General features: G+C 38.3%; 1 protein-coding gene and 1 long non-coding RNA gene across 5 annotated transcripts in view; one reads left to right on the plus strand and one right to left on the minus strand.

Annotated features, from left to right (window-relative positions):
* LOC121670756 overlaps positions 1 to 20,271 on the plus strand; it is a 119,690-nt gene that overhangs the window by 89,048 nt on the left and 10,371 nt on the right. For all 3 annotated transcript variants that reach the window (XR_006018245.1, XR_006018244.1, XR_006018243.1), the window contains exon 3: positions 115 to 171. This is a non-coding gene — a long non-coding RNA (uncharacterized LOC121670756). The remainder of the gene's footprint in view (positions 1 to 114; positions 172 to 20,271) is intronic.
* Positions 1 to 20,271, minus strand: part of PDE11A (phosphodiesterase 11A) — a 117,612-nt gene that overhangs the window by 84,632 nt on the left and 12,709 nt on the right. The window contains exon 2 of one of the 2 annotated variants that reach the window (XM_042041385.1): positions 19,231 to 19,389. In XM_042041385.1, the coding sequence (XP_041897319.1) occupies positions 19,231 to 19,389 (159 nt within the window). Of the gene's footprint in view, positions 1 to 19,230; positions 19,390 to 20,271 lie in introns of those variants that run through there. The other variant, XM_042041387.1, reaches the window with a different exon arrangement.

The raw sequence follows: 20,271 nt of genomic DNA on the forward strand, positions 1-20,271 counted from the left end.
TGTCTTTAAAAATGTGGAAAGGTGGGTGATGCCTCAGGCCATTTTTAATCAGCTCTGGCTGTACCAATTTCACAGAAGGCAGACTGATGTTAAATTTTTTTTACCCTTTCCTAGGAGATGTCAGTCAGAAGAAGCTGAGCATAAAAACTGACAGAATTTCTGTGGAACCAGGTAATTTTTAATACAGCCTGAATGGTTTGACACTCCCTGCTTTTTCTATAATGCTATTCTATGTCTACCAGGACATCCAAATATCCCATTTTACTGGTTAGTCCATGCACAAGAATGTGCCAATAGAAAAAGGAAATGAGGTTATAATCTCTGCACAGAACTTTGACACTAAGCAAGAAAAATATATGGTACCTTATGGTAAGACCTAACCCCAAAATTTTAGAGAAAGTGATCCAAACTTGTGCTTCAATTTTCTTTCTTTACTTCACTACAAAAATAGGAAAAAGAAGACGTATGGCAAAAAAGATTGCCCAACAAATAGTAACATGTGTAACTTAGGAAGATAAACAATGATTCAATCTGCAGTGTTGAAAACGTACCAGTTCTAGGATGCAAATGTGCTTTCATATGACAAAGGGTTCACTTACTTCTGTCTTTTGTTATAAAAATAACTTAAATCCTGTTTGGAAACTCAGTTGTTTTGCTGAGAACTCTCACCTGGCATCAGGACTCAGGTACCCCCTTTCAGCTTAAGTTAAGCCTCGAAAGGATACATTTTGCCAGACCAGTTAAAACTAAATGAGACATATTCTTGAACTAAAAGCTCCTTTTTTCTTTTCTTTTAATTCTCTCCAAAACCAGCACCTTATCCTAAGTGCTATTTTGGTACTTGTTGATTTCTTCATTACACCCTCCATTAACTCTGCAACCAAGGAGGTCAATATCATTAACTGTTTCCACTTTCAGCTCATGAAATTTTAAAAAGAAAATGAAATAATAATTTGGATATTTCCTTAATTCCTTAGAACTTACGTGTTCTAAAACAGTGATTTACAGAAAGCAGCTTTGACACACATTTGTGTATGCTAATTGAAATCGTGATAATTAACTCAGTAAATTAGTGGGTTTCAAAACTGCCTTTTGAGCATGACTGACCAACAAAGTACTGGGAGAAGCATTGGATTCCATATTACTGCACCTTTGAGTTTTAAGTCTGGGTGGGCTTCAGCACCCTGACTTGAAAAATTTATTTTCTGTGTTGCAGACTTCAAGGGGCTGATGAAAATGTGTGGGCTGGTTTGGATGTGAGCCATGCTTTTTCCACACATCATTGTGTCTCCTGAACTAATGACTCACACCTGCACATGCTGCTATCTGATTTCTAGACAAAGTTATTTATAAACTGGAACAGCAGTACTGAATTCTGGTGGTGTAACTATTCCAGTCATTATTTACCTAAAGCACTTGTCTGTGAAGCACAGACAATTTGGGGACACTGAGTTCGCTCGTCTTTGTGGAGCCATGAAAACTGGATGCAGCTTCTCCCTGATAAAACCCACACTGCAATTTTATCTTGCAGACTTCTGTGGATTTCATGTGGTAACACACTACTTTTCACATGGCTGCAAGATAAGCACAGGTTTCCAAGATCATACACACAGGAAAAAACCGTCCTATCTTCTCTCACAGCAGCTACTGGAATTATTTCCTAAAGCGGATTTTTATACTTGGAGACTTGCCTGTTGCAAACATTAAAAAAGAAAAAAAAAAAGGTATTTTATTCAAGCAAAAATTCGGTTGCCCCAAGCTTATGATTACAGTCTTGCCTGCAGTGTCTCACTCAGAAAAGTCCAGGAAAGTATTTAAACCTTCACATTACAGTCTCTGCCTTCAGACACTCTTCCCCAGTGCTCAGGCTTTTGCTAGCTATGATTGTAGAAGCATCAGCATTTGGGAGCAATTACATATCACTTTCTCGTTCTTCTGCAAGTGGCTATATAGTGTTTTTACTACAGCTTCAGATGAGGCCATTTGTTGTCCTTTCTTTCTTTGGGGCCACTTCGTGAAGAGCAAAGAAGAAGAACAGTTCAGAACAACTGCCTAAATGATCTCTCAGTGAAAAGAGAAACATACAATGGGTTACATCCTCAGAGAGATAAAACAGTCATCTGCTGCAGTGTAAATTTTCCAAGATGTTAATCTCATGCCTAGTAAACACACAGCATCCTGCCCCTTAATGCTGAAGATCACATCGTGTTTTGAATCTCGGATTGAAGTGATTGTGTAGCGAAACAAAGCTCCATTTAAACAAAAAACCAAAACAACAAACTAAGGCTTTATACAGAAAATCAGGTATGTAAGCAAGCCTGTTCCACTTACTTATAGACATGCATTTTGCTTGGAAGCAACACAAGGTTCTTCCACTCCTATACTTGCATATACTTCTCACTGTGTGCCTCAGAAGAAAAACTGTCAGGTATCAATATTAATATGGCTGTTGAACTGCACACTGGAGAGCATTTGATTTCAGGTAGCTGAGTTGTGTTCAGAAATCAATATGCTGCTGTCTTCCTTGGTGCAAATTTACTGATGTTAAGGGTTTGCTTCTGCCTATGTTATTAACAGTTCAATATAGGGCCAAATCATTTTAAACTTTTACAGATCGCTTAGCAAAATAAGGCTTTGCTTCCAGTTAAGTACTATCATAGTTAATTAACCTTTAAGTAGTATCATAGTTAATTTAACTTGATGCTGTAGTACCAGGGGTTAAAACATGTCACAAACTCAGTAAGGATATTGTGACTTTAAGCTGCAGAAATAATAGGGAAAAAAGGTTTCCTTTCATCATACAGGCAATCCTCCCCTCATAGATACTTTACTAAAAAGTACAAGAATAGAACAGTGTTCTTTGACTTGATTACTGTTTGAGTAGGTTTGCTCATTTTTGTCTCCATAATTTTGGACTGCACAAGTTGACATTAATCAAGCAATGAATACTCACCAAGGCAAGGCTGACTGATCAGGGAAGTGCCCTGGGTCATACACCCCTGCTTCTTACAGCTGAGTAGAAGTACAACAAAAAAATTCAAACTCAGCTTACTGCACATTTGTCCACATTTTCTCTCCTTCTGCTTTTATTCCTTTCCATGAGTTTAAATATTTTCCCAGTGTCCAGTGTTTCTTATCTGCTTAAGAAACTATCATTCTTAGTTTAGATTATCTTTTGATATACATTCAATCTTGTTGCAGTTCTTATACCCACTCGTTTTTCCATCTTTTCTGTCTTCTTTTTCAGTTTATTCTCTTCTCAAAATTATTATTTTCAACTTCATCTCTGCTTATGAAGCAACTAATTTATCTAATGCTTCTAAAAGAAAAAATGTCTTTGTTTTAATTTGTTAGATATGTTTTTCTTAATAGTAAGACATTTACTACTTCCATAAGGAAAGTATTTTCTTTATTCATGGAACTAGAACAGCCCAAGAAAGAAAGGGTGAGTTCCGCAGGCTGCTTGTCAATTGTCCTATGAAATACTATACAGTCATGTGAATGGGATTTGTTCTTGCTACTTTTCCATGACAAAAGTTTTACCAGTACGTATGTCATGGTGAATTTTATGATATTTTTAAGGAACTGAACTCAAAGCATACATTGATTTCACTGAAAAAGACCAATAGATGGTGCAGTGCTATCAAATCCAAAGAATCAAAAAGCTCTATATCTTTATACAAATTGCCTGAGGCATTTTATAAATAAAGAGCTTGCTGCAAAGACTTTCTCGATTCTGAAAACAGAACATTTTTAATTTGTAACCATAAATCTGATTTCATATGCTGGGGTAAAAAATAAGAACAAAACCAACCTAACAAAAAATCCAGGGAAAAAAAAAAAACACCAAAAGACCTGGGAAAAAAATCAACAAAAAACCCCCTACACACACTTTCCCAAACTCCTGTTTCTCACAGCAGCTGGTCAGACATGGAAACAACCAGCCTTTTCTGGCATTGGCATTGCCCCTCCTTCCTTCCCCATCTATCCATTTTTACCCCTGTGCAGATTCACAGAAAGCCAAGAACTACATCCATAGTGATAAGGGAAAGGAGGCTCCAGAGCACAGGAGTATTTCTGACTTTATTTGCAGCTTTCATGCATGTGGCTGGCAGGCAACCTCTGCACCACCAGCAGTGTCACACGATCTCGCTGGTGGCTGAGCAGTGCTAGTTGTGCAGAGCAGCACACAGGGCCCTACATGCACTACAGGGCATATTCCTGCTCACCTGCAACAGGAACTGCAAACAAATCCAGCCTAAAAGCCTGGAGTGCCTTTATACACTCTCCCCAGACTGACCTGGCAGGTCACAGTCCCTCACTGCTCTAAGGGACTGTCCTTAATCACTTGTGTAGAGCAGCTTTACTTCTCTCCAAATACTCAGCTGTCTACTCAACAATTACACTGAGTTCTTCATTTCCTTTAAACAAATTCAACAATTTTCCTCATGATAGTTGCACTTAAGCTGCCTTCAATGTCACCATCTCACTTGGAATATAATCAGCATACATTTGTTTTCTTTTGTAAATGGAAGAGAAGATTAGGTCCAGTAGCCAGGACACATGGAAGTAAACAGAGTGTTGTGGTTTCTTTCTCAGCTCTGACAGTGACCTGGAGGGTTACTGCAAGCCATTGCTTCTAAATGAACAACAGTAGAAGATTTCAAAGTACCATGAAATTACCACAAAAGTAAAAAGAGCAAAACGTTTTCATTTCCTAAGCAATCTTCATTGAAAACCAGGTTTTTCCCCTGCTCCCATATCACTATGAAAGTTTTTTAGAAATAAATTTGTAAGAACAGTGAATTTCTTCCTGTTCCCCAAGCAGCTCTTTTCTTTCTCCCAGTTTCTCTGTACTGAGGAACAGCCAAGGCACTGGACAGGCATTGTTTGTTTTCTGTGTTAGTTACCAGTGTGGGTTGCAGACTCTGACTTCAGCGGTGCCAGACCTTCTCCTTGTCCTGCAGCTGAGAAAGCACATCAATATTTCCCTTCTCTGGGACTCTTGAGTAGCAGTGACACTGCTCTTAGGTCTCCTTGGGAGGAGACATCTCTGTAAAGTTATACTGTGTTCAGATGTTAGCAGATGGGAAATGTGCCATAAAGTCAAAGGAAACCGAAACCATGAATTTCTGTGCCAGAATGTGGCAGTGTCCAGTCCAGTGGACAAGCATTCTTGTCCAAGACTTCCACAGTCATCCTGCAGGCATGTGATTCACGTGATGACAAATGTCACACTTCCTAACTAAAAAGGCTCATTACCAACAGCTACACTAGAGCTACCAGACTGACTGCAATAAATACACAAATACACATAGAGCTTCATTTTGAATATAAAAATCAATTTCCCGCTGATATGTTCAGCACCCATTTACATTCTTCAAAAAAAACCCCACCTAAGCTGCACTTGAATTTGTAAGTAATTTGTATTTATGGAAACAATCTTTCCCTCCCCACACACTGTGTGAAGGCAGACAATGGCAATGGTATCACATTAATAAAATCGGTAGCAACCTGGTACTTTTCATGTTCCCGTAAGCGCAAAAGAAATGTCAAAGGTAGCAACCAGTCATTTTATACTTTTTGGATTTCTGAAGGCAAAAAACAGGTCATGAATGGTTACCACAAAAACTTCTGCAATTTTTAGAAATGCATGGGGAAACTTCAAATACATCAATTGGGACTGGACTTGTTCCATTGAGGAGATATTTCTGATCATGAGAAAATTAAACAGGTACAGATTTAATATTTATATTTTGATAGAAGTACTGAATTTTACACACTGATTTAGGCCCATTTACACACTCTTTTCAGGCCCATTTAGCACAATTGTGACTGCCAGGTTGGTGTCATTAAAAGGACAACTAGACTAAAGAAGTAGATACTGCTTTGAAGCAATGTTATTTTATATAATGAGTGTATTAAGTCTCATGTTGAGCTCTAAGTGCTAACCCTCTCTGAGTCAGCCTTCAGATAAAAACTTTCTTCTCATCTTACTACTGCTCCCTTGTATATGCCCACAAACCCCTCTTATTTCTGCTTGTACAGGCACACACCACGTAAGTTTCTCTGTTTTGCGCTGTGACAAGTGCACGTCAGTTTGGGGACATTTGCTGGCTTGAGCCTAATATTCCATAAAGGAGTCTAATTGCTTCACATGGCTATCAACAAAGAGCCCAGCAATTAAAGCCACTGACTTTAAGGTTTAGCCCAACACTTGAAATGATAACATGCACATTAATAATGCACTTACTATTCCATTGAGCAATGTGAAATGAAGAACACTCTCTTGCTGTGTCCAGATCTGGGCACCTCAGCACAAGAGAAGCATGGAATTCCTGGAGCAGGTCCAGCAGAGGGATTCAATGATTAGGAGACTGGAGCACCACTCTTACAAGAAAAGGCTGACGGAGCTGGGCCTGTTCAGCCTCAAGAAGAGACGACTGAGAGGGGACCTAATCAGTGTCTATGAGTATCTGAAGGCTCTTCTCAGTAGTGCCAGCAACAGGAGAAAATGCAATGGGCAGAAAACTGATTCACGGGAAGTTGCACGTGGATATGAGGAAGAATTTTTTTACTGTGTAGCCTTTTGAACATACAGAAGTTGTTATAAAACCAAAAGATTTTTTGCCACCACTTTTGTTCAGTGTTTGAATGAGAAGAGACACATGATGAGTTCTACCAAATAGCAAATCTAATGAGACTTCTACCTCCGTCACAAATGCTTCCATCTGCACGAGGCATAAGGGGAAAACAGATGCTAGCAAAAGCATAGCAACAGGATAAAAGGGAATATGCTGAAGGAAGACAACACTGCTTGTTGCAAAAGTGGTGATGCAGCTGTTGAAGTAGAAGAAAAACGAGAGATGTAGAATGAGCCATAAACTAGCAAGCAGAATGACAAAGTTCTGAAGAAGCAATTAAAGGAAAAAAATACTTTTTTAAACCACATGAATTAGTGTTGGGCTTTTCATAGCAGCTAAGCTGTGTACATCCCAGCTCACAGCCAAGTGTCAAGAATTCCTTTCCAGAACTTTAGTGTGCAATAGCCTGACAAAGAAAATATTTTCAAAAACAGTTTGAGAATAAAAATAATTTGAATACACTAAAAGAAAAAAGGCAAAATCCAAAAGAGTTTCTTCTTGAGAAAAAAAAGAAAAAACAACAAAACCCCATTCACCTTAAACATCTAAAATGTGATAAAGCTATTAAGTCACTGAAAAAATATTCTGTCAGAAAATGTTCAGCCACTTTCAGCATGTAACAAAAGAAAAGGTTGTTCAAATTTTAATAATTGATGATACTGCTAGACTGAAGCACCAATACATGCAGAGATGCTGGATAACTTTATGGATGAACAGGGAGACAGCTACTGAGTGCAAGCCATTCCTTGGATCAGGCAGCCATAAGACTATTTTTGAGTGATGATACCTGTAGTACATTTCAAGTCTCTTCATCTTGTCAACCTCAGAAGAACACTGAAAAGTGGGAGACAAATAAGTTCTGAGGCTACACAACAAAGCCGGGGCGAAGAAATAGCAAACATTGTTTGCTCAGTATTTAAGGCAGATGTGAGAAGCCTCTCCTAGGCCGGTGTTAGAATCAGACGGGCAAGTAATTGAAGTTAGGTTCAGTCGGATTTTGAGGTAATACAAAGGGGTAAGAAACCTGAGGCGCTGGCTGGCGCCGTAGTGCCTGGCATCCACTTGATGGCACTGTGAACAGGCGACTTGGCTCGCAGCGGGGACAGCGCCGAGCGCTTCCACCGCGCCCCGAAGGGTAAAGAGCAGGTTGGAGGTGGAGAGCTGCAAACACGTGGAGCCTGCTCGGCCTAAAGCTGGGCTGCACTCGTATGGAGTAAATGTCTATCCCAAAGTGCAGAAGCACCGTAAGGATGGCTGACTTGATTTATACTTAATTAACACTTACAAAACATGCTGCCGTGCTAAAAATGTACAAAAAACCGCAGAAACATGAAGCTATAGGACAGTCACCACTTATCTTTGGGAGCCCCTGCTCTAGCTACACAAGCTCACTTAGGTTTGTAGTATTATCACCACCAAAGAGGATTGCAAGCCACTAGAGGGGGTGAGACCCTTTTCTGGTAGCACACTGCAAGCCTCAAGCACAGGAGTGCAGGATGCTTTCCATCACTTGTCGCTGTGTCCCCAGCCCGGGTCTGCCACAGCTTTTCACTCCCTCAGCCCCGTCCTTTCCTGCTTCCACTTCCCCTCTCTCTGTTGTAAAACCTGTATTGAAGAGATAACAGTTTCTGTATCCCTACATGTGCTTCTAAATGCTATTTAACAATCAGCCCATTCCCATTTATTGGTTTTTTTTCTGTGACAAATGAAAGTGATAAGGTGTCAGCATGCATCTCTGGTTACTGCAACAGTACCAGTCACAAGACCACAGATTTGAGTACTAATTCAGTAATCCCACTGTCAGACTAACAGGAAAATTACAACCATGCCATTAGGCATGGCAGCAGATATTCACAGCAGCAACTGCTGCAGAGACCTCTGCTCCTCCAAGAAAAGCAGAATCAACTCAGAAAGTTAAAATTTTGAGAGAAAAGGAAATGTGAAATTATTCCATTATAGAAAAAAAAAAAAACAACAGTGCTGCTGCTGTAACTCTGCCATTGTAAAAGATGCATCCAGATACACAATGTTCTGGTTATTGTTCCTGATATTAACTTTCATAGCTTTCACAATCATATTCATATAAAGTTTCACTATTTAACTTCACATCAGAAGTACAGCAACTATGCTAGAAAAGCAGGTTCTGTTTAAAAATATTCATGAGATACTGTTTCAACAGTTAGATATTTCCTGCTTCAACGTCACATTCTACTACAAGCATCTAACATTTAATCCTTTTATATAAGCAAAAATAGATCTTAGTATCTGACTTGACATATCTGTTCTAATAAAACCCACAAAACTGACAGCAGATGCAAAACAGAAGGCCATGCATATGATAATAAAATTAAATTAGAATCAATTCTGATTATTCATCTCTAGTTCAGTTTTCATTAAAATAAAAAGTCTGAGTACCTGATGAGACAATAATTGAAGTATTTTGTTTTAATATTCAGGACATACTATTTAAGTATGACATCAGTGTGGAACATGCTCACTGCGTAGTTACTTAGTGGAACTCATATTCATATTCATTTTATTGAATCCTTATACATGGAACACAGAGGCTTATCAAATAAGTTTCTCACCATTCCTACTCTGAGAATGGAATTTAATTTTTAAATATTAATTTTAATTTTTAAAGAATATGTTAAAAGCTGTAATAGATTAAGGGGAAAAAAACCCAAACCAACCAACCAACAGCCCCCACCTCTTTATTCTTCCAAAAGTAAGCATTAATACAACAACTTCAAACCAACAGCTGAACACACATAAAAGGCTCAAGCTCATTCCTATAGGTTTTTATGGGGGCTTTTCATATCTCACTGGAATGGCCTCTGCTTCCTATGTATGGTGATTTCCCAAAACCCACTTCAGAAAAATAAAATGCTTTCCATTTCTAAATGAACTGCTTGGTCTGGCAGCAACTACTGAGTTCATCACGCAGTGATTTTGTCAGATGTTCATGAAATCACATAAAACCAGAGGTAATTTCTCCACTTACATGGCAAACTACAGTCTCTTCATTACATGTTTTTCCAAAACTTATGTTAAATGCAGTACCTTGTTGCTCTAATTTGTTAGTGAGAAGCTTCTTGTCAATCTGCTGGTTTAACACTTCTTCAGGTAGACTTCAGCTTCTGTAAGTCATGCACATCTTCACTGCTCTAATTCTACCAATTTCTTGAAGTTCAGGATTATTTGATATTGTTTAAGAAACTAGAGATCAGAGTTTACCCTTAAATCAGCTGTATTATAGAGATGATATTTCAGCTGCTGTGCATGTCTGGTAGGGTAGCAACAAACTTTGCCACCACTGAGATTCAAAATTTTTAGACATTCAGGATTAAAAATTCATGACTTTACACTTCGAGTTGAAGAAGCCCCAAAACCCTAGGCTAGAGCAGATCACCAACCTTTGTGATTCAAGCACAGAAGCAAGTACCCAGGCCCCACTAACCATATTTTCTACTTTGGGTGACAGAAGAAGAAAATTCAGATTGTGTTTATGTCTTGGAAAGCTTCCTCCTTTCAAAGCCTCCTCTCCTTAGTAGGGAGCAGTACCATATTCACAGCTATTCTGCTCAGTAGGACAAATCTGCAGGGCTGCTCCAGCTCAGACCACAACATGTGGTCCCGGTATCCTACAAGATATCCCACTGACACTCACCACATGGCAGCTAGGACATCCTCAGCTCTTGGGTCTCCACAAGTCCATCGCTGCTTGGCACCCCAAGACACAGCCCTACACACTGCGCCCTGTGCACTACAGCTCCAGGGCATTTCCACTCACCTCCCTGTTTAAAACCATGCCACAACATTGGAGAGCTATTACCAATGAATTTGCTTTGTAACCATGACACCAGCATTGCAAAAGGCTATTCTGTTTTTATACAGCAAAAGCTTTTTCTTAAAAAAAAACCCCAAAACCCAGCAGAAACCCCACCCCCAAAAAAACAGAAAAGAGAAAAAAACAAGGCTTGTTTTTACCCATTCTACCACAGGGACAGCCAGTTGCCAGCAAATTAATACTAAGGTTAAATTCATGCCAAGTTTGGTGCAAAGAATTTCGCCTCAATAGCTGCCAGTATAAATACTGTTTTGTTTCACTAAAAATGTATGTGGATAATTATTCTAAGTAATAAGGTTCCCCACAGACCAAATTAACATTTAAGGGTCCTACTCACAGCTTTCACAAAGCACTGTTAAATGAAGCATTCTTTCTGGTGCCCCTGCCTCTATCACTATGCTATTCACAGGAAATATTTTTCTAAATAAAGTTCGATAAACCTGTTAAGGGTTACTTGAAGTGCACTGCATCATTTCCTGCCTGAAATTTCTGACTACCATTCAGTATTATGAACAATGTGGCTCAATTCTCTTACTGCTCCAACAACATCTCAGCAATAAAAATCGTCATAATATTGTTTTAACCCTAGTTTAGTCATTGCCAGCTATGCAAGAGATGCAAAATTATTATCATTAATGGTTAAACTCCTTTAGCTCTCATGATTTCAGTGAGCTCCTGTTTAGGACATTTAATCTGGCTGCACAGTAACCCTTAATTTTGTTGACTAATTTTACTGGTAACCCATGTTTTCCACGCTTTGTTGTAGGTTGGGGTTTTTTGAATGAAAAACACAACATCCACAGCGATTCAGAAAGCTCTGGAATCTTTCATATGAACAGAAACAATTTTTGCTAAAATGAACAATCAGCAAAACTAACTAGCTAGTTAATGGACAAACAAAACTTTCTTTTCACGGTAATGCAGTGATAGCAAGATGACAACAGAAGCAATGAAGACATGCCCAGGCTTTCAAAAAACAGTTCTGGGCATAAGAGGTAGTTTTAAAATACTAAGAAAAGTGCAGTTGTTGGGTTTTCAGGCTCGAGTGTACAAAAAATTTGTTCAAATGTCTTCTGCTTCTCCAGACATGAAAAGTACCAACTGTCAGAGCAGTGAAGAGGCACTGACCAAGGGTTTTGGGGAGTAGGCACCCCTTCTGCCAAAGCAGACAGATGACTGCAGAAAAACCTGCTGCATCAGGTGGGAACCGGTGAAGATTTCTGGGGCAAAACAACTGGGATGAAAATGGATAGGGAATGAGTTTCACTCTGTTCACTAAAAGCAAAACAAGAAGGAATAACATGAAATTAATTAAAGTCACATGGCAGTTATTCACACAATATGCAGGATATTGTGAAAGTTATAAGCTTGTCTTGCTTCAAGAAATGCCTGAATAAATTCCTAAGCAGAAAATCCCCGGGGTGGTATTAAACACACAGATACCATGTCTGGCCCTGAGCTGCAAATAACAGTACACTGGTGGGCTATATGGGAGAAATACCATCCCGTGCTTGCTTCATTCCAGGCATTTGCTTTCAGCTGCTGACAGAGAAAGGTCCCATGAAAGAGAGGACAAGAGTTTTATTCATTTGTGGCCACAGATTTAAGCAGCCATTCCCCAGATATAGGGGAAACACATTCCTGTATACTCCTGACAGGCATTACAGCTGCTTACATACTCCAGCTGCTGGGATGCAGACAGGAGTTTCTCAGGTGGACAATTGCAAAGATAGCATGAAGGAGGGCTGAATTCCTTCTAATGTACAATCAGGAGTTTTCCAGTTAAAGACCAGTGGCATTTTTGCAAACCAATCAAAGACAGCAGGGTTGCACAATTCTCATGGGGATGTGAAACACTATAGGTAAAGCTCAGAGATGAAAAACACCATATGCAAAGCTGGGACTATTAAACCAACGGCTGAAACAGATTTTTGTGAAATTGCTTTGGTGTTTTCTAACCAGATCTGTTCAAATAAGGGATGCTACATGCAAAGAAAGCAGTCAATAAGGCTTTGAAAGCTCAGGCTGAGTCAAAAAGAAGGAAAATTATTTCATTATTACAAAGTAAGAATACTTAAAATAGAAAATCTAATAGCACATATGGGACCACCTAATGTCATTTTTAGAATTATGTTTCAGAAGAGAGATCACTGTAAAGTGATTCGCTCAAGGGGATACTGTGAATCAGTGCTAGAGCAACAATACTGTTTTAATTACAGTTTTTTATTAAGCCTGTATTAACATGCTGAAGGTCAGAGGTTGACTCAATTTTTAGCAAAATTATTTGCTAAGAAGTTTTCAATATCTCATCATGTAACCTATAGCTACAGATAGACTCTGCATCACTATTCCAGGGAGAAATACTTTTGATGGCAGGAACTGCTGTATGAACATTTCATTCTGCTTCAGGAAAGATAAGCAATTCACACGAGATGCAAAATGCTATTTTCTAAAAGTATATCAAGCCTTGAAGTTATTATGAAGAACAGCTAGGGAGAACTGAATAGACTGACAGAAGTTCAGAAAACACTTCACAAGGGACCAAGTCCTCCCATCCAGCCCACAGGGCACATCTCCAGTAACTGTCAGAAATAAAGGCTTCACCAGCTGTAAGGTTTCCTCTTACATGCTTCTGTAACAGGGCCCCAGTGCAGATTTCACTTCAAGCAAACAAAATTTTTCTAATAAGCTATCTGATCAAAATAATTTACTTGGTTTAAGGGAGTTTTGCCAAGAACAGGAAGACAGCTGAAAGTAAAAACTTTATTCCTTAGGTAATATAAGAACAGGGTTTTCTCCAGAAAAACAAACAACCCCCCCAAAAAACAATAAAAAAACCCACCAGACCAACAAACAACCACCAAAATCTAGCTTTTCTAGTCAATTCCTTATTAGACAGTACCTAAGGGTTATACTCTAACACAAATACACATCACAGCTTTCGAGACCCACAGGCTTGCTTTCTGATGACAGATGTATTAAACAAAATCCTATTCCTCCCGAGCCTTTGTATTATTGCTGTTTCGGCATTCAAAGCATTTAACTGAGAAATCTATTAATAAAAAAATGTAATATTAACATCACCCTTTCTAGTTACTAAGATGTCTGAGAATTACCATCAGAACTGCAGAATTCTTAGCTTTTAGGCTTCCTGTTGAAAAGTTTATTCTGCTTCTCATTGAATAATGCAGTATGGCTGCACAAGGGCTTCCACGATCATGGCATTTGGTTGCACTACCAGTCTTCCTGAGAAGTTGTTCTTGTGTTTGACCAGTAGAGATCTGGACTCCTTTCTCCTGCTGCAATGCCCTGTGAATACTAACAAGAGGGGAAAACAGAACACAAGCTCCAGGGCTATTTCTATGCTTCAGAATTTGCAGGAAGACCCAGCGTTTCACTTAGAAAGATTTAGACTCAAGATATTACTGAATGCTTCATAATTCATGTCTCTGAATATATGAGTTATCCTCATCACTCCTCTGGATTTTTTTCAAACAAGGATATAATTAGTAAAAGTAATTTTTGATAATATGACTGAACTAAGCATGAAGGAAAGCAGCACAGTCTACTGTGAACCTGTCTCCTCCAGTTGAAGCCACAGTAGCCGAAACTGCTCCTTAACCAATCTCTTTTCAGTGATCTGACATGGATGAATTTAAGCCTCATAAACTGGCTTGGGGGTCTGCATTTAATTAAATGTTCCTATGTTAGAAATGAACAGAAGTTTGATTTTTAAAGGCCTATGAAGTCAGCAGAGTTTCTTTCATTTAGTTTAGTGAGCTCTGAGTCAAATACTATGAACATTAGACAAATTATAGTCCAGGTTTACAGATAAGAGCTCTTGTTTGTTCAAGTCTCTCCATATTAATTAAGGAGATATAAGCACAGGCAATATGGGAAGAACCAACAGGTTCAGATTGCTGCTGGCAATTGCAGGAAGAATCCAGATGTCTTGTAAAATAGTGAGAGTAAGGAAGGTAAGAACAAAACTCCAGTCCCCACAATAAAAACCAATGACAATTTGTCTTGAACTGTTCTATAGAGGAAACCCTTCCTGATACCAAATCTGGCAATTTGTTTGTTTTATGATGGCGTCTAGAGGCACCAAACAAGTATCAAGAATGTAGTGTAATATGTACCATAAACACACAGCAACAAAGCAGCCCCTGAGTCTAGAAAAATACACATTTATATTTGAAAAAAATATGTAGTTCACTGAAATATCACTGTAACACATCTTAGCCAGGTTTCCATACCTCAGAGATAAAGATGTCCAATTCAAATATTAACCACCAGTCTCAAAACAGAGGTATTGATACAGGGAAGTTTTTGTTAAGTTTCAAGTACATTTTGAGTTCTGTAATGAAAAAGAAATCTAGACTTTCAGCTTGAAAACATGACTGAGTGTATACAAGACTGAAAGAAGTCCATGCAAATGTCTGTCATGGCAGTAATTTTGTGCTGTTGGTTGCCAACCAATGGTGTTAAGCTGCCTTGATAAAGCAGATATCCTAGTGGCAAATTGCTTTAAACTCCCCCAGCAAGACAGTTCAGTTACTGTGATTTATTTTAATTTAGATTTGTGTAGAAGTACTTTTCAAGAAGTGTGCCTAATAGACCATTAGAGTTTTCCCAGAGAGCTGTAGTGCTTCAGCACCTTCATCCTTCAAATGTCTTTGTTATTTTCGGTCTTCTTTTGGCAAATTTGTCTCTTGCACTGGGAGTTAAGTGACATATGGGTCACATGATACGTTTGAGGATTATGTCATTTTTAAATAATAGCTTTTGGAGTCTCACTGCCATGCCAGAGAACCAAGGTAGGTATTAGCAGGAGGTTATCACATACTGCAATATATGAAACACACAAAAAATTCTTTATCTAATTTGTTTCTCATGTTCCTTTGTTGTGGATCCATCAATTATTTTCAGGTGACACTTTTTTGTAAATTCCACACATTCAGAGAGCCGGAGTTATCATTTTCACAGCAGTCAGACATGCTTGCCTGTTCTGGATCACTTCCTTTCCCAGTAGTTTTATTTACAGTTGATTACTTCCCTAAGATAAAGAAATGGTCCTTACTGACTTTGAAACTGCTATCTGCCAGTGTGACTCTAAGCTCATCATGCAAAAACTCACAGAAAATGAATTAGCAGGTATAGCAACATCCCTGGAAATCTTTCATCACTATGGTAGACCTGGTATAGGATATATTAAAGCTTTAACTAATATGGACCAAGAAGAGCACATTAAATTGGAAAATTCAGAATCACAAGGCTATTAGGAAAGTAAGAAACACAGATGTTGGGGCATGAGAACACTTATCTTCAAGCCCCCACAAACCAAATGCATATCAGATAAATCCTGGAATCTATAGACATATATACTTCTTATTACAACTATCCACAGAGCACAGACAACCAAATCCAGTTTTTACTTCCCCCTCCCAGGTCTCACTGCATCCAAACTACTGGTTTTCAGCAAAACCAGCAGGGTTTCATTTGAGATGGCAGCCCTGGGTACTTTCCCTGCAGTCAACTCACTTCTTCCAGACGAGGATGACATCAGAGGCAGAGAGAACCAGGATGCCAATTTAAGTGACCATGGAGCTGCTGCTGTGTTTGTTAAGCCTCTCTGATGAAGGACTAGATTTGTTTTGGCACTGCATTTCAGAAGACTCTAAAGAGCAGACAATAATCTAAACCACAGACTGTCAAGCTCTTGTTAGGCTTTTCTCACCAGTCCTAGAACAAGTATGACTCACCAGCAAACAGCACACACACTTAAGTGAATCTTCAGCACAGTACAGGGAATGCATGTAGGGTGCATAGCTCTTTTCAAGGTTTCGGGGCTTTTATCTTTCTACTCTATGTCTGTGCAAATGAACTGGTGTCTTCATTTGCAAAGTACGTGTAAAAGTGTATCACCTGCTATTTTTCCAAAAAGTTACCAATTACACAACATAGCGTAATAGTGATGGCTGTAAATAAGGTATTCTAATATTGTTTGTATCAAACTGAAAATCTCCAAAATCAGTCTGTTCAACTGAGCCACTGATGCTGGGGTAACAAAACGCATTTTGACATTGAACATCTTTTTCTCATGCCTGTGGCTGTCATCTAATTCTGCACTTAAACAATGAATTGGCTGCAACATCCCTAACATCAAAAGGAGAAAAGAAATTTGGCAGTGGGAAACAATAATTAAACGTGGAAAATTCACTTCTATTTGTTATTAGTGTTGTGCTTTTAACACTGTGGTCAGACATATAAAAGAAAACCCTGAGAATCTGCCACGAAAAACAAAACCAGAAGAACTTTGCAATACTGCATTTTAGACACTGCAAAATATAAACTTGGTTACAGCTCGAGAGCATTAAAAACTCCTCAAATCTTAAATATTTTATTTGCTATTAACTTCCTGAAAATAACTAAGAGTACATAAAAATGATGCTAGCATCTACTTAATTCTAATTGAAAACATAAGTCTTTGTTTCCTATTGACTCAAGACAGCAGTGCCACCAAGAGACATTTCATTATACAATATAGTCTTGTTGTTTTGTAAAAAAAACTCCAACAGATTATTTTAATTGCTTTGCACAATACTAAGAGAGGAAAGACTCTTGCAAACAAGAGCCAGACTCAAATGATACTGACATTTCTCTGAGAGGGTTTTGGGGGTAGGAAAAAGACTGCTGTTTTACATTTTCATTTTCTAACCATTCTGAAGCTGCTGATCGTCAGAAACTGTAATATCAACATAAGCTGCATATAGGTCTTTCACCAGCTACTTACCAGACTTTTCTGCACAAGTCACCTCAATATCCAGGCTACCCCAGTTTTCTTCTCTTATTTTGTAAAGGCTTTCTCAGTTTTCACCTGCCTCCTTTTCCTTACAAATATCTATGTTGATATTACGATTAAAAAAACCTGCTTGCTAATCCTGCAAGACAGTTCTCCTGAAAGTATGTGCTCTCTTGCTTCCCAGAGGTATATCATGCTCTCTAGGTTTCCAACTGAGTGAAAAAAACTTAAAAGCATGGGTTTTGAAATAACAGTACATGGACTGCCAGGCCTCATTAAATCCAAGATCTATTACAGGGCAAAATGATGGTTATGTTCTCATTTACTTTTCCATAAAATCTACACGTCAGAACCCATTCAATGTACTCATGAAGAGTTCTAACATACAGGCTTATAACAGTGATATAAATTACTAGGAAAAAAATTAAAATGACAATTTGCTGATGTTTAGATAATATTTGGAAGTCACTGAATGGAAGCATCAGTACTAGCATCAAATATTTGTATATTAAAATATTTATATAATACACAATTCACATGTACACAGTTGTTTTGCTAGTTGAATGTATGAAAATCAAATGTAGGTCCGTGATAAAAGCTGCATTTTAAACAAAATTCCCTTTACAAGGACAGTACTAAAAATGAAGTGCTAAATACCCTGTTCAGGGAAGGTTTAATTCGCATGTAGTTAGCTACTAAGGCATACATTGTTAATAAATCAAATTTAAACATCCAAGATTCTCAAGAATCAAAAGTAATTCAGAAGCAACCTATTGTTACACAAGTTTAGATAGCTTCTAAAGAAGGAATTTAAGAAGTACTGGATAACTTCAGATAAAGTACCATCCAAAAATTGAGTTATATTTAAAGTCAGTTAATTCAAACTAAATCACTATGCCGAATCAGTTACACAAACACCTTGCAGAGACAGAAATTAAGAGTCAATTAATTTCATGGAGAAAAAAAAAGGGTGTATAACATCAACTGCATTTGAATCAATCTAAAGAGCTTTTTGGAGGAAAAGTTTGCCTCTAACTACACTTCCACAAAAATGAGATTCAATGCTATTTTAATACATAAAAGAGTAGTTCTCTATTACAGGCTTAAAGGAGATTCCATTTCTCTCTCCTGGGCTGACAGAGGTGCAGTTCTGTTCCTCCCCAGTTTGCTGCCCTCTGCCATTCTCTTCCCCAGTCACATTTTGGCTTTGTGCACATTTTCCCTCCAAGGTCAGCTGAATACATTTGTCTTCAACAGCACCATTTCCTATTTTCCCTGCTGTCTTTAATTCAAGTTCCTTCTTTGCAAATACTTCTACTTTCCTGCCTTTTGAGCTTACTTTACCCTCCAAATTCCACCTGACATATACATACCTGGTGTTCCTTCCCATCCTCTTTGTCCTTTCATGGGTATTTGCAAGTCTCAAATATTTTAGAATAATAGATTTGTATATGCATAATTTCCTCTAAAATAAAATTTCTTTTGAATATGCTACAGGCATTTATTCCAAGTAAAGTACTAAGAGAAGATCTTGATTTGTAGAGTCAGCAGCCTTAGGAGTATCTCTGTGATAGTTTCCCCCCCAAACTAATTCTTACAGGTCAAGTTTTCAAAAACTAAAAAAGTCTTTCTACTGAAATCTACTACATGAAAAAGTTCTGCATAAGATTAAGTTGAAGTTTCAGCCAGAGGAACTGACACATTTACAGAACAGGTTTTCTATTTTTTTTCCTTTCTTATTTCTATTACATTTTCTATTGCAAAATTCTATTACAAATTCTATTACAAAAATGTACACTTTATCTTACGCACTTCTAAAAAAATTGTTAACACAGATTATGTGCTATTTACTAATTTAGATTAAGTCTCTCTAGACAAGTCTACTGAATTAGAGAAAAAATTTAGAAAGCATGCAAAAGTAAAGGTAATCTTACTTTTTCATCATCATCAGAAAAAGGGGCACCTCCTGGAGTCTTATTTATTGCTTGGGCAACACCAATAATCTCTCCATCACTGTTTCTTATGGGCATGCACAAGAGTGACTTTGTCTTGTATCCCGTCAGTTTGTCAATCTCATCATTAAAGCGTCGATCCTTCAAAAGAAAATAAGGAAGCATTAACATACATTTCATATATCTAAGCTTTCTTCAGACAGCAAAGTACTTTTCTTGATGTCCGATATGGTATTTTTCAGTAGCATTATGCTGTTGCTTCTCTGTTACCAGCCTATTCTTTATTAGCTGTGTCTCCTCACTTTTCTCAGGGGATCAGTACAAGGCTTACCATTACACAGTCACATTCACAGAAGTCCCACATTTATATGTCAGTTAGAAGAATGTCAGCCAAGGCTGATACCTGCCATTAGTAACGTGATCATCCGTACGCACTTCTGCTAGGCCCTGCTGCCGTTTCACACCCATATTCTGCAGATGCTCACAGTGTCTCTGTCAAGTTAATGGAGACTCTTTTTTGGCCCCATTTCTGTCTGTTCAAGCAAGACTGGTTATGTGGACTAGTATTGCAATGTAGTACAAACACGTTCTCAAAGAAATACAGTGAAAACCTCAGCTCTTTCTGGAAACTAAGTACAGGAATGTCCCTGTTCAAAAAAAAGCACAGTGCAGCAATCCATTCTCTGGAACAGTAAAGCCCAAAGTGCAGATCATAAAGTAACTCAAAGGAGGCTGAAAAGTTAGGAGGTAGTGCTGACATCACTTTTGTTCATCTTGGTAGAGCATAGTCTTCAACAGATCTTCTATCAGCCAGAGAGGAAATTACTGCTTTTCAGCAGCTCGGTTCCTCCAGGGTGAAGAGCATTTGTGCTTCAGACAATAGTTATAGCCAGTTCAGACTCTATTAACATGAGGGAACTAAGCTGTTGTACAAAATTAAGCACAACTTTTTGTTTTCAAAAGTTTAAACAATACTGGCTGTGAAAAAATGCCCATATTGTCTCAAGTCATGAAAACAATCCA

The sequence above is a fragment of the Corvus kubaryi genome, unplaced genomic scaffold (assembly GCF_017639235.1).
Source record: "Corvus kubaryi isolate FWS band 111438036 unplaced genomic scaffold, C.kubaryi_AGA036_p1.0 37396, whole genome shotgun sequence".
NCBI lineage: Eukaryota > Metazoa > Chordata > Aves > Passeriformes > Corvidae > Corvus > Corvus kubaryi.